This window comes from Schistocerca piceifrons, chromosome 3 (genome assembly GCF_021461385.2).
Source record: "Schistocerca piceifrons isolate TAMUIC-IGC-003096 chromosome 3, iqSchPice1.1, whole genome shotgun sequence".
In the NCBI taxonomy this organism is placed as follows: Eukaryota; Metazoa; Arthropoda; class Insecta; order Orthoptera; family Acrididae; genus Schistocerca; species Schistocerca piceifrons.
This window is the reverse complement of record NC_060140.1, coordinates 71970357-71985550: the sequence shown is the minus strand read 5'-3', so window position 1 is coordinate 71985550 and position 15194 is coordinate 71970357. Positions and strand designations below refer to the sequence as shown.

Genomic DNA, 15194 nt, shown 5'->3' with positions numbered 1-15194 from the left:
GGAAGGCAATAGTCTCTACGTGACCCATGTTTACGTTTAGTGATTTTGATGTTTTCTTTTTGTTTACAGCTCTCATGCCAAATGAAAACAAATGTATTTGTGTGGCCAGGAGCTATCATATGAATAAAAACACATTCAGATAATTACAGGCAGCTAATATATGTTATGAGTTTCAGCTTTGTGACCTTATTTTATTTCCACATTTTAGGCAGTCAAGCATTAATCGCTTTGCAGAACAATGAAGTCATTTTTGTCAGTTTGCTAAAGAAATTTGGCTTTTATTAATCTTTTCTGCTGAGGCAGTCAATTTATTTGAAACAAAGTGTTTCATTCCACACTATTGGCTAGTTTCAATTGTTTTCTGAATTTCATGTGCACATTTTCATCTTCTGGCACATATGGCATTATGCCATAATAAAGAACCAAATATAAGTTAATACAGTACTGGTACCCCAAGAAAGTTTACTCTGCGAAAGTCACACTGAAAAGCTTAGTATTAGGTTGTGGTCTACTTCATTATGAATCTGGACATATGAGTGTCCACTTTAAACCAAATTATGCATTGTAGTATGATTTTCAAAATTCCGTCTCTCTCAGAGTATCCTCTGTTACCCTGTTCCCTTTATGACATATGTAAGATATCTTAATGCTTCATACGTATGAATATACAGGCTTCCCATGTCAACCTAGATGCACACGTGCAGAATGTTTGTTTTCTGTCACTCTAGCAATTGCTGAAACAAACCTATTGCTAACAGGTTGTGGGAAAATATTGCTAACAGCTGTTTTGAAAAGCATTGCTTTCTAAGTAAATTTCTTCTTATGCAAGATGAATTACATTATGAATTATACAAAACCTTTACTGTTCAAGGGATTGATAAGTTTTACAGTTCTGAGAGAAAGTATACTGCCATTTAACATGGTTTTTCTGTGTATTTTTAACCAGGAAATATGGGATTTTTTTGTTGTCCGTGTATACACCCTGAGAAAAAAACCGTTGAATCTCCTTCTGAAACACAAGCTGAAGCCTGATGCTGTTCCAGCTCTATGTTCCTCATCCTCCAGAATTGATTTTGAGGACTTATTATGAGCCTGTGGTGTCTCTGGTGCAGAGTGCCTTATCTTCATCTCTGATCTCTTTTAACTGCTTTGTTCTATGTCTCACTTGGCACACAACCTGTGTATTGCCATGTTTTGTTCTTCTTGCTTCATGTCTAATAAATGAATTTATGATATTTAAAGTGTGTTGTTACTGATCAGCATCACGTGATAACCACAAGTGCAGTAATCATAGAAAAATTTGGGCACAAAAATGAAATTACCTTAAAGAGATAGAAGAGGTTTATTTGTAAATATATTATCAACTAATGACGAAACTACTACCAGAGAAAACGTTAAGTACAAAAATAAGCAATGCTGTAAATGCAACCATGTGCAATTGTGGCAAAAATTAGAAATTCTGGAAATATGAATAAAACAACTTAGGCAGAAGTATACAGATTTAGAGACTCTACTCACCCAATTTAACACTGAATTTCTTAAAATAAAACATTTTAAAAAATGGTTGAGGGTTCATTTTATGACTGTCAACAAGTGGTGAGGATGGTTTAGTAAACCATCAGCTGGAGGCTGTGGCTTTAAAACTGTTATTTGTCTGAATAAAGGTAAATTTGTTTACATAACTAATAAATAATATAATGGAAGGAAACATTCCACGTGGGAAAAATTATATATAAAAACAAAAATGAGGTGACTTACCGAACAAAAGCGCTGGCAGGTCGATAGACACACAAACAAACACAAACACACACACAAAATTCAAGCTTTCGCAACAAACTGTTGCCTCATCAGGAAAGAGGTAAGGAGAGGGGAAGACGAAAGGAAGTGGGTTTTAAAGGAGAGGGTAAGGAGTCATTCCAATCCCGGGAGCGGAAAGACTTACCTTAGGGGGAAAAAAGGACAGGTATACACTCGCACACACGCACATATCCATCCACACATACAGACACAAGCTTGTGTCTGTATGTGTGGATGGATATGTGCGTGTGTGCGAGTGTATACCTGTCCTTTTTTCCCCCTAAGGTAAGTCTTTCCGCTCCCGGGATTGGAATGACTCCTTACCCTCTCCTTTAAAACCCACTTCCTTTCGTCTTCCCCTCTCCTTACCTCTTTCCTGATGAGGCAACAGTTTGTTGCGAAAGCTTGAATTTTGTGTGTGTGTTTGTGTTTGTTTGTGTGTCTATCGACCTGCCAGCGCTTTTGTTCGGTAAGTCACCTCATCTTTGTTTTTATATATAACTAATAAATAAGTTTAAGTAATAATACAGTATAACATGAATCATCTTACTTGTGTTTACAATTATGTATGACTTAAATATATGTGTGAGGTGTGCCCATAAGCTTCTATGCGGTAAGGTGAAGTGAGAGGGTCTGTGGCAACATCACCACTCAAGTACATCTACATGTGATATCTATTATGTATTCTGGTAAATGTGAAGTGAATAGTAGATCATTTGATAATCTTGAAAATCTGAACAGCTTAATCTTTCCTTTATATGTATGCTTATTTATTTTATAATTTTTTTTTATTTTTCACTGAATTTATTATGTGTTCTGCAGTTCATTGAATGTGTTTTTCATTAAAGCTTCAGTTATTGAATTTCACTTTCATCCCATTATTAACCAATAGTAGTTGCTGTATCTTTCCTTTTCTCATCTTGCAAAGTTATTTCCTGCCTAAAGTTTTATTTACCAGAATCTTTTAGAATATTGTCTTTTTCGTTGCTGAAATTTGCTAAGTTAATCTGTCCCTGTCTGTCATTCTTATTTTTCATGTTATGACAAGAAACTGTATCTGATACCATCTTAAAAAGGGAAATTCAGAATTTAAGTCACATGGAAATCTGGTGATCTTCATGAGTGCAATACCTGGATGGATAGTGGCCTTGGTACATAAATTACACTAAAGTTATTAACTGAGAGGTTTATATAAGTTAATCTAAGAGGAATGGTGTTATAGAATAGCAAACTCATGATAGGAATAACTGTACAGCAGAGTTCTTTTCTCCAGAATAAAGATCATTCATATTAGACAACAGCCCGCGACTCCCATCTAATTGGAAAGTAAGAAGTACGAAAAAAGGAGAGTTTCAGATAAAAAGCACTGATTAAAAATAGGTTTGTGGTATTGGTCTGAAAATGTACAAAATTGCAATTCTGTATAAAAACTCAAAGATTAAAAAAATCTATTACTATAACACAAAAAGACAAAAAACAAAAACAGTTAAAAACAAATCATAATCACTTTCCTTGTATTGATTTAATGACAATATAAGTGGTTCCTGACTGATAATAATAAAAAAGCAGCCACTGTTAATTACTCTATGGGTTCAAAACCAGTCATTAGCAGTTCTGAAGAGACAGGACCATCTTCAGGCAACAGAAGATATTTTATGTGATGTCTTTTACATTGTGCTGACAGTGGAACATCAGCAGTTTTCTAGTGTCAAAGTGTCATTTAAAGGCTGTACTATAGAAAATTATGGGTCATTTCTGAAGGACTGATGTCCTGATCAAAATCAGATGAAATAAAAATGAAAATGAACATTATTTCATTGAAATTGGGAAAAATGCTTGACATACAGCACTGGATGTGCCTAGAGTTGTCGAGGCCTGTGTAATGCTCAGCTCTTGAGTGTATTTCTAAAAGTGCTGTGAAAAGTGCTTGCTTTTCTTTATCTTTCTGAGCAATATGGAAAATTTTGATACCATACTTTTCAAATTCATGTGATGAGTCCCCACTGCAAGTTACTGTGGCTGTGTCACAAGTCACAGTGCTGAAGTTAGGCTTTGAACACAATAAGAAACATGTCAAGCAAAACATACGCTTTATTTGAAGAAGAACTTGTTAGTTTGAAAACTGTAAGGGGTCTATTTTGAATACATAAGAGTAATTAATAGTGACTAGTTGTTATTTTTATTTTTAATAAGTAGTCAGTTGTCTTTTCATTCACCCAAAATCTCATGACATAAAAAAACAAAAACAGAAGAAAAGACTAAGGTCAGAATTCTTTCACAGACAAAAATCAAATGTTTTTAAAAACCAGTTAAAACAAAACAGAATGGCACTGTGGTTGAACTACTGTGCAAAAAAATCTTGAAAGTGCAAAAATGAAAAAAGGGTGACTGTCACCCATTTTGCCTAACCTTCTGGAGCCGGAGCTGGAGCTGGAACTTCTGCAGTTGGAGCTGGAGCAGCTTCAGGAACAGGGGTATCTGTAGCAGGAGCAGGGGTATCTGCAGCAGGCGCAGGGGTATCTGCAGCAGGCGCAGGGGTATCCGCAGCAGGAGCAGGGGTATCTGCAGCAGGTGCCGGTGCACCCTCTGCAGGAGGAGGAGCCGGAGGTGCAACACCCTCTGCTCCAGCAGGCGCAGCAGCAGGGACTTCGGCACCTTCTGCGGTGGCAGGCACAGCTGCGGGAGCTGGGGTATCCCCGGCAGGGGCATCTGCGGCAGGAGCTGGGGTATCGGCGGCAGGGGCGGGGGTATCAGTGGCAGGAGCGGGGGTATCTGCGGGAGGTGCGGGGGTATCCACAGTGGGAGCCTGTTCGCCCTCTGTGGGAGCGGTGCCTGCAGGTGGCTGCTCGCCGGCAGCAGCTGTACTTTCGGCTGGAGGCTGACCTTCGGCTGGAGCTGGTGGTGCAGCAGCCTCTGCTGGAGCTGGTGGTGCAGCAGCCTCTGCTGGAGGAGCTCCGCCCTCAGCAGGAGGAGCCTGTCCCTCTGCTGGAGGTGCTCCTTCTCCTGCCGCCACATCTGGAAGTGGCGGTGCCTCTGTGGACACTGGAGTCTGTGGTACAGTCTCACCCTGAAAAACAAAAAATTAAAAACTGACAATGGAGAAAACTGAAAATATATTTTACAGGTTGCAGAACTGTGTTGGGAAATTGGACTATTGAGTCAGTAGCGACAGTTATGTTGGTCAGTTTATAGCTCATTTCACGGCTCACCATTATAGGCAACTGGAAGATATGGACTATGGTGAAAAATGTAGATTGGGTTCATAATATGTACTTTTCATTCCAATTGATCCATAGTGAGGAGATCCTCTGGGATGTGGAACATGTCAGAAATTAAGGAAGCACAATGGATATTTACAAACTAAGAACAGATATGCTAATGTATCTTCCACAGATCCCAAATGAAATTACTCTTGCGGATGTGGAACCAGTCAAAAAAATTCTTAAGCACATTTACATTCAAAAGGGTATAGGTGCAAATGATAATTGGAAATAGGTGCATATGACAATTCTTATGTTATTGTACCACTGCATCATTAAACAAAAAATATAAAAAAACCATTTTACGATCCTTGTTTACAATGACCGCATTACTGCACAAAATCTGTATAGATGTCAGATTGTACGCAATATTCACATTATGTGGTATTATTAATAACATACATGCATTGATAGATTCTGCTCAGAAATTCATCTATGTAATAGAAGGAGTTGGCTACCAATAAACACTTTAGATTCTCCTCAAACTGAACTTTATCATTAGTTAAACTTTTTATGGCTGCTGGCATGTTATTGAAAATGTGTGTTGCTGAATAGTGGACACTTTTCTGAACCAAAGTATGTGATCTTAAACCTTTGTGGACGTTATTATTTCTAGTATTGATTCCATGAATTGACCTGTTGGTTTAAAAAACAAAAAGATGTAGTTTTAATGACAAATTGCGTTAAGGAATAGGCAATAGTTAGTATCTCCAGTTTCTTAAACAGCCTTCTGCATGATATGCTTGAGCTCACACTGTGAGTAATTCCTATTGCACATTTTAGGGCTTGAGAAACCTTACCTTGGCTTGATGATTTACCCCAGAAAGTAATCCTGTATGATATTATTGAATGAAAGTAAGCATAGTACAACAGCTTTTTTATTTTTATACCACCTATGTCTGATGACATTCGCACGGCAAATAGAGATTTGTTTAGCCACTTCAGCAGTTCTGTGGTAAGCTCCTCCCAGTTAAGTTTATTATTGAATTGTAATCCCAAAATTTAACACTATCAACTTCTTTATGTGCTTGTCATCATATTTTAGACATATACTGGCATGAAACCATCCACAAATTCTGAACTGCATATAGTATATCTTTTCAAGATTTAGTGTAGCTGTACAGCATGTTCTGACACAACTACATCTGAATTTATTGTTGCTGCAATTTAAGTATGAAGCCTGCACATAATGACTAGTTTGTTAGATGAACAAAATTTTGTGAAGTTTTATGAATGTTATCAAAACTCCACGGATTGAAATTGTCCAAGGCATTGGAACCAGATCTCAAGAGGGTCTTAGCCAAATTTGGAAGCAAGCCAGACCTCACTTGCTTCATGAAACTACATACACAAAGAAACGGATGAAGGTGATACATGTAGCTAAGGGTTAGTCCCTAAGAAACCAAAAACTGTTATGTGAGATACACAGAGCTAAACTGGCTGTGGTACTCTCATTGGTAGGGCTCCATGGCAGACAGGTCCGAGCAGATGAACCAAAGTTTGTCCCACAACTCTCATGTCTCATTCTGCCCACCTTTATCAGTCGTATGTGACTCTGACCCAAGAAGATTTACGTTTGGTCAATAAACACAAAAAGGAAGCACTCCAAACTGCATCACAAACAGTGTGGGGAGCAGAGCCGCAAATTTTCACACAAATTGCATTACTCTCTGCAGCAGAAAACTGACTGACATTGACTAACTATAACTGGATGACCCTTTGCTGTCACATGATCAGCATGCAAATAGTTCATGTGGCTGCTGTTCCTTGAGATTCAGAAACAGTTGGAGATGGGTAAAACATGTGTAAGCAGTACTGTTCTGAGTTTTAGTGCTTGATGTATCTCATCCAAATCTTCAGTCCTTCATCCAAATCTTCAGACCTGGCAGGCTGGTGGCCCTGTTGCTACATCCTGTGATGTCTATGTCTTGACCTGGGTTGAAGCATAAAAGTGCACTAGAAGGAGCAGACTGAGCAATTCAGACAGTGTGCACACTCACACCAGAAAACATGACCCCTCAACAAAAAATGGTCCACCATGACATACCACAACTAGCTCACACACAAAATTAGTTACATCTTCAAAAACTATAAGGAAAACAGCACACTACAAAATAAAATAAAAAGTACTGTGACAGATGAGAAAGAGAAATACAGAAACTCAAAAATAGATGAACTAACATGTATTAGCTGCAGCTCTAAATAAATTGGAATGACTGCAAAAAATTTCAACACAAGGTATAAAGAACATATAAGGGCATTGAAGAGTGATTGTACCCTCTCCACATATGCTGAACATCTAATAAAGGAAAACTACCATCACACTGGAGTGAAAAAAGACATGGCAATCTTTTGCCATAATAACAAAATAAATGGAATGCTCACACTACACAAAGAGTATCATATACAGAAGGCCAAAAAGAAAAATGAAAATATTCTTAATGTCCAAAAGAGCAACAATAGAAGACCAGTATTTAAATTAAGTTTCCCATAAAAATGTACTTTAAAAAATTTACTCATGCGCACACAGTGACTCATCACTCGCCATTCCTCCATCTCCATCCCCAAGACCCAACTCCACTCTCCCATGATCTGTTAGTCAGTTCCCATGAGCTGTAACTCAGTTCTGGAACAGTGCAAGCATGTGCAGTTTTCTGGATTGTAGGTTAGGGCAAATAAATATTTACTGGAAGAAAGCTGTACCATTTAGATTTATCATTTATAGAACAGTAAATGGGTGCATGAATGGAACACAAAAATGAATGTAAGTAAAAAACACAAACACATAATTGTAAATAGAATATGTAGATCCAAACAAACTATCAAAGAGTCACTACAAATCTCATATCAAAATATGTATAATTAAGTAATTTTATAACAGTATTATGAAAAGGATGGTTGCTGCTCATGATATAGTGGAGATGCTGAGTCACAGATAGGCACAACAAAAAGACTGTCACAAAATAAACTTTCAGCCAACAAGGCCTTTGTCACGGCCTTGTTGGCCAAAAGTTTATTTGGTGATAGTCTTTTATTTGGTGATAGTCTCTTTGTTGGGCCTATCTGTGACTCAGCATCTCTGCTATATGGTGAGTAGCAACTATCCTTTTCATAATATTGTTACATTCTATGCTGGAGTTTGATTTGAGTAATTTTACTTGTATTACAAAGCACTGAAAATGCATAATATGAATAAGTGAAATATGTCTGGCACTCCATAATTAATTTCAAGTGCAAAAGATGGAATTTTCCTTATCAATAAAACATAATTGGAAGTTATTATTAGCAACTGTGGAAAACGGCTGCAAACATTAACAATAAAATTAGTGGTGCCAACGCTTGAAAACCAAGGAATAAAATGTACCTGCATGAATTTGTTGATGCTTCCATATGATTACAGCTAGTGAGTGGAAAGTTCAGGATTGAGAAGCTAGTTAGGCAAGGGGAATACCATTTTGTTGTTTTCTGTAGAATGGAGTGAATATTGATCTTACCTGAACTACCTTCAACTTAAAGATGATATTGTTTTGTTTTCCTCAGATCCAAGAAAACATCAGCAAAGAATGGTAAAACTGAACAAAGCAAGTACAGCAGCAGGCCTGAAGATTAATTACAGTAAGACAAAATAATGTACTACATAATCAGTATTCCACTACGAAAATAGTAAAGATAAATTATGAAATTATAGAAACAGTTGATGAATGTATGAACTTAGGACAACTGAAAACAAGTGGATAAACACTTGAAGAAATAATTAGGAGGGTAAAAGTTGCTAGCAGTCCATTTGGGAAATTAAATGCTGTACTCAGAAGTAAATTTCCAACTTCTCATAAAAAGGAAGTCTGTAACTAGTATATATTATGAATGCTAACATTTATTATGCAAACATTTCCAGAACTGAGAATTGCTTAGTGAGCAGTGGAAAGATGTGAGTCGAGCATAACAAGAAGGGACAGAAAAACAAACAAATGGATCACAGAAAAGACAGGAGTTCATTTTTTTGATAGTGACTTTTACAAATATGAAATGAAGATGGATTGGGCATATGGAGAAGCAAAATGATGGAAAACTGGACTAGGGATATTCTGCACTGGATTCTCCAAGACAAGAAAAGACCTAGAGGATGATCCAATTGAAGATCAAAGAAACAGTCTGGACAAATATGGATACAAAAACCTGAAGATCATTGTTACGAAGAAGACTGTAAGAGGTGTATAACCAGGAGTGGATAGTAAATGGCTGCTACTGCTGCTACTGATGATGATGATGATGATGATGATGATGATGACAGATAAAAATCAAGACAACCACTTGGATGTTTTTTGGGCATGTAGATTCAGCATCAAGATGATAGACTGATATTAAGAAATCAACAGATGTATGCAGCTAGAACAAAATACAGAGGGAAACGAAATTAAAATTTTATCCCTGTCTCCACAATGAGGAATGAACTATTGGTTCTGAGAATGAGGAAAGTGTCATATATTTTTATATGTGCCTCTTGGCAGTACTGTTATTTTACCTCCTGAAGGTAAGTATTGGCCAGAAATTCTGTCTCATAATTTTATGGTTTCTCAAGTGTATTTTCCATATATCATATATCCTTGCTGACCAGGTACTCGAGACAGCTCAGTCAGTAGGGCACTTGCCCATGAAGGCAAAGGTCCTGGGTTCGTCCCAGACTGGCAAACAGTTTTAATTTACATTTGTGATCCAGAATGAATTTTCACTTTGGAGTATGTATTGAAATGAAACTTTGTGGCAGATTAAAACTGTGTGCTGGACCAGGATTTGAACTTGGGACCTTGACCTTTTTTGAGTCCTGGTCTAGCATACAGTTTTAATATGCTGCGGAGTTATATCTGTGCTCTTTAGAAACATTTGGCAACAGTATCCTCATTCAAAGCAGTCATTTCTCCCTAATTTCATTCTATATTTACTTGATGAAAGTTACATTTTTGACAATACTTGTACACTTTTGAGCATTGTGTGTATTGTGTAAATCTCTCAGTGACTTCTTTTCAGGAATACATTTCCCCTTTATTACAGTGTAGGTACTTGAGATTTGTACACATTGTAACTGTCATATTGTGTTCTGTATAGTTCTCGATTTCAACAGTAGTGTATACCATTGACATTTCTCGTACATTTTCACTGTTTATGACATTGTTTCACTAGTCTGTCAGTGAACATAACTCAACAAACATTCAAGATATGATGTAAGTTTTATGTCCAGTTTTTCTTTTGTTATTTACATGACAATATTCTTGGGTGTCACAACCTGAAATCATTCTTATGTAATAGATCCTGAGTTAAAGCAATAGCACTGAGGCTAAATTAAAGTTATTTGTTTAGTATTGAGATAAACGTTGCACTGGGCAGCCACACTGTGAATGCTGTTCTCAATGTGAAATGAGTTAGTTGCTCTTTGTAAGCTGCTGGAAGTTGCTCTGATTGCTGTCAAGCAATTTGAAGCAGCTCCAAATGGGTGTGTCAGGCAATCTGCCGAGAGTTGTGTCATAGAGGTATTCTAGGTACTTCAAGTACTATCATCTCTGATGGATACAGTCTCCTCTGCAGGAAGTACAGGATCTGTCACTGCTCTCAGCTGTGAGTGGCATGTGAATGGTAGGTCTAGACTCATGTACAGGGAAGGCAGTCACAAGGGTGAGCTTTGGATATTACATTACTCTCACTAACCGACAAATTTTAATTGCTGTCTTTCATTGTAACTGACCCAGTGAGAGACACTTCACGTGTTGAGAAGCCTGATGTGTCTCTTGCCAGGATTCATCAGCAGTTCAAATGAATGGTGAATTGTGGTACCTATTAGGAAATGACATTGAGACATGTGAAGGGTCACCTGGTGCATACTGTTGTCAGCATGTTGAAGAGGCTATTTCAGCTGCCATTATGGTTCAATGTACAACCAACTCCACATTGTGGTACACTCACAATGTGCAAATTGTTCTCAGAACTTATTGGGGTGCTCTGGTTATGTGATGAATGTTGTTGTTGTTGTTGTTGTTGTGGTCTTCAGTCCTGAGACTGGTTTGATGCAGTTCTCCATGCTACTCTATCCTGTGCAAGCTTTTTCATCTCCCAGTACCTACTGCAACCTACATCCTTCTGAATCTGCTTAGTGTATTCATCTCTTGGTCTCCCTCTACGATTTTTACCCTCCACGCTGTCCTCCAATACTAAATTGGTGATCCCTTGATGCCTCAGAACATGTCCTACCAACCGATCCCTTCTTCTAGTCAAGTTGTGCCACAAACTTCTCTTCTCCCCAATCCTATTCAATACTTCCTCATTAGTTACGTGATCTACCCATCTAATCTTCAGCATTCTTCTGTAGCACCACATTTCGAAAGCTTCTATTCTCTTCTTGTCCAAACTATTTATCGTCCATGTTTCACTTCCATACATGGCTACACTCCATACGAATACTTTCAGAAATGACTTCCTGACACTTAAATCAATACTGGATGTTAACAAATTTCTCTTCTTCAGAAACGCTTTCCTTGCCATTGCCAGCCTACATTTTATATCCTCTCTACTTCGACCATCATCAGTTATTTTGCTCCCCAAATAGCAAAACTCCTTTACTACTTTAAGTGCCTCATTTCCTAATCTAATTCCCTCAGCATCACCCGACTTAATTAGACTACATTCCATTATCCTTGTTTTGCTTTTGTTGATGTTCATCTTATATCCTCCTTTCAAGACACTGTCCATTCCATTCAACTGCTCTTCCAAGTCCTTTGCTGTCTCTGACAGAATTACAATGTCATCAGTGAACCTCAAAGTTTTTATTTCTTCTCCATGAATTCTAATACCTACTCCAAATTTTTCTTTTGTTTCCTTTACTGCTTGCTCAATATACAGATTGAACAACATCGGGGAGAGGCTACAACCCTGTCTTACTCCCTTCCCAACCACTGCTTCCCTTTCATGTCCCTCGACTCTTATAACTGCCATCTGGTTTCTGTACAAATTGTAAATAGCCTTTTGCTCCCTGTATTTTACCCCTGCCACCTTCAGAATTTGAAAGAGAGTATTCCAGTCAACATTGTCAAAAGCTTTCTCTAAGTCTACAAATGCTAGAAACGTAGGTTTGCCTTTCCTTAATCTTTCTTCTAAGATAAGTCGTAAGGTCAGTATTGTCTCACGTGTTCCAGTGTTTTTACGGAATCCAAACTGATCTTCCCCGAGGTTGGCTTCTACTAGTTTTTCCATTCGTCTGTAAAGAATTCGTGTTAGTATTTTGCAGCTGTGACTTATTAAGCTGATAGTTCGGTAATTTTCACATCTGTCAACACCTGCTTTCTTTGGGATTGGAATTATTATATTCTTCTTGAAGTCTGAGGGTATTTCGCCTGTTTCATACATCTTGCTCACCAGATGGTAGAGTTTTGTCAGGACTGGCTCTCCCACGGCCGTCAGTAGTTCCAATGGAATATTGTCTACTCCGGGGGCCTTGTTTCGACTCAGGTCTTTCAGTGCTCTGTCAAACTCTTCACGCAGTATCGTATCTCCCATTTCATCTTCATCTACATCCTCTTCCATTTCCATAATATTGTCCTCAAGTACATCGCCCTTGTATAGACCCTCTATATACTCCTTCCACCTTTCTGCTTTCCCTTCTTTGCTTAGAACTGGGTTTCCATCTGAGCTCTTGATGTTCATACAAGTGGTTCTCTTATCTCCAAAGATCTCTTTAATTTTCCTGTAGGCAGTATCTATCTTACCCCTAGTGAGAGAAGCCTCTACATCCTTACATTTGTCCTCTAGCCATCCCTGCTTAGCCATTTTGCACTTCCTGTCGATCTCGTTTTTGAGACGTTTGTATTCCTTTTTGCCTGTTTCACTTACTGCATTTTTATATTTTCTCCCTTCATCAATTAAATTCAATATTTCTTCTGTTACCCAAGGATTTCTACTAGCCCTCGTCTTTTTACCTACTTGATCCTCTGCTGCCTTCACTACTTCATCCCTCAAAGCTACCCATTCTTCTTCTACTTTATTTATTTCCCCCATTCCTGTCAATTGCTCCCTTATGCTCTCCCTGAATCTCTGTACAACCTCTGGTTCTTTTAGTTTATCCAGGTCCCATCTCCTTAAATTCCCACCTTTTTGCAGTTTCTTCAGTTTTAATCTACAGGTCATAACCAATAGATTGTGGAAATGTCTTACAATTTAAAACCTGGTTCCTAAATCTCTGTCTTACCATTATATAATCTATCTGATACCTTTTAGTATCTCCAGGGTTCTTCCATGTATACAACCTTCTTTCATGATTCTTAAACCAAGTGTTAGTTATGATTATGTTGTGCTCTGTGCAAAATTCTACCAGGCGGCTTCCTCTTTCATTTCTGTCCCCCAATCCATATTCACCTACTATGTTTCCTTCTCTCCCTTTTCCTACACTCGAATTCCAGTCACCCATGACTATTAAATTTTCGTCTCCCTTCACAATCTGAATAATTTCTTTTATTTCATCATACATTTCTTCAATTTCTTCGTCATCTGCAGAGCTAGTTGGCATATAAACTTGTACTACTGTAGTAGGTGTGGGCTTCGTATCTATCTTGGCCACAATAATGTGTTCACTATGCTGTTTGTAGTAGCTTACCCGCATTCCTATTTTCCTATTCATTATTAAACCTACTCCTGCATTACCCCTATTTGATTTTGTGTTTATAACCCTGTAGTCACCTGACCAGAAGTCTTGTTCGTCCTTCCACCGAACTTTACTAATTCCCACTATATCTAACTTCAACCTATCCATTTCCCTTTTTAAATTTTCTAACCTACCTGCCCGATTAAGGGATCTGACATTCCACGCTCCGATCCGTAGAACGCCAGTTTTCTTTCTCCTGATAACGACATCCACTTGAGTAGTCCCCGCCCGGAGATCCGAATGGGGGACTATTTTACCTCCGGAATATTTTACCCAAGAGGACGCCATCATCATGTAATCATACAGTAAAGCTGCATGCCCTCGGGAAAAATTACGGCTGTAGTTTCCCCTTGCTTTCAGCCGTTCGCAGTACCAGCACAGCAAGGCCGTTTGATGAATAGAATGCTTGAATCAGACACTTCATAGTTTCTGTAACAAGCTAGACTGCAGCATCCTGGTCGTATCCCATCTCTTAGGGTTGAGATTTGTCATGACGACCTAATCAGGCCAGAGGTGCATGTCACATGCTGCTACCTGGATGGTGGACTCCATGTGGGATGGACAATAGTGTTTAGGTGACTGTCCATCAAGTCCAGTTATAATGAGAGTTGCAGAAGACCCCAAAGTATTAGTGGAAGACACAATGAAATGACCTCAACAGATGCAATGATTAAAATTCTAGTGCCCAAATTCTGAGGCATTTGCAACAAAGTCCAGATTTTGAAGCAGCTGTAAAAAGCAGTGTAGCTCATATAATGCTAGGTATGGAAATCTGGCTAAAGCCCAAAATAGACAGCAGTGATTTTTTGGGGTAAATTTGAGGGTGTTTTGAAAGGACAGGTTAATGGGGGTAATGGTGTTGGTATGTTTAGTTCTTACAACAAGAAATTCAAATCCACTGAGATACTACAAAACAGGGCTAAGGGCGTATTACACTATTGTATTTCTTTGACAAAGAAATATGATCAAATATTCATCAAATTTCTTTGAAAAAGATCTCTGATGTGATGCTAGAGAAGGGATATTACACTGTCATCATATTTTTCATCAGATTTCAAGATGGCAGACAACTACTTGTTATTATGCACTGCAGTCCCTAATACCACAATCGCACTATGTGTATCTGGAAGAACAGTGCCGGAAAAAGAGGAAACTGCATTCAGAAAAATTTGTTACAGTAGCTGCTAGTGGAGGACATCGAGTCTTATATATAAATTACTTATGAATGGATGAGAGTGTATTTCAGTATTTGCTCAGTAAAGTGGATTCTCATATTACAAAACAGAATAGTCTCTTGAGAAATGCTATATGTGCAGAAGACAGGCAAAATATGACACTGGGATTTCTTGATACAGGAGAGAGCTACTCTAATTTACAACATAGCACTGGAATATCACATTGCACATTAACCAAAATAATTCCAGAAATGTGTGAAGCTATTTATAAAGCACTGA

General features: G+C 38.2%; 1 protein-coding gene across 4 annotated transcripts in view; it reads right to left on the bottom strand.

Annotated features, from left to right (window-relative positions):
• Nucleotides 1–15194, bottom strand: part of LOC124789992 (troponin I-like) — a 136859-nt gene that overhangs the window by 18471 nt on the left and 103194 nt on the right. For all 4 annotated transcript variants that reach the window (XM_047257537.1, XM_047257536.1, XM_047257534.1 and 1 more), the window contains one exon: nt 4207–4864. In XM_047257537.1, the coding sequence (XP_047113493.1) occupies nt 4207–4864 (658 nt within the window). The remainder of the gene's footprint in view (nt 1–4206; nt 4865–15194) is intronic.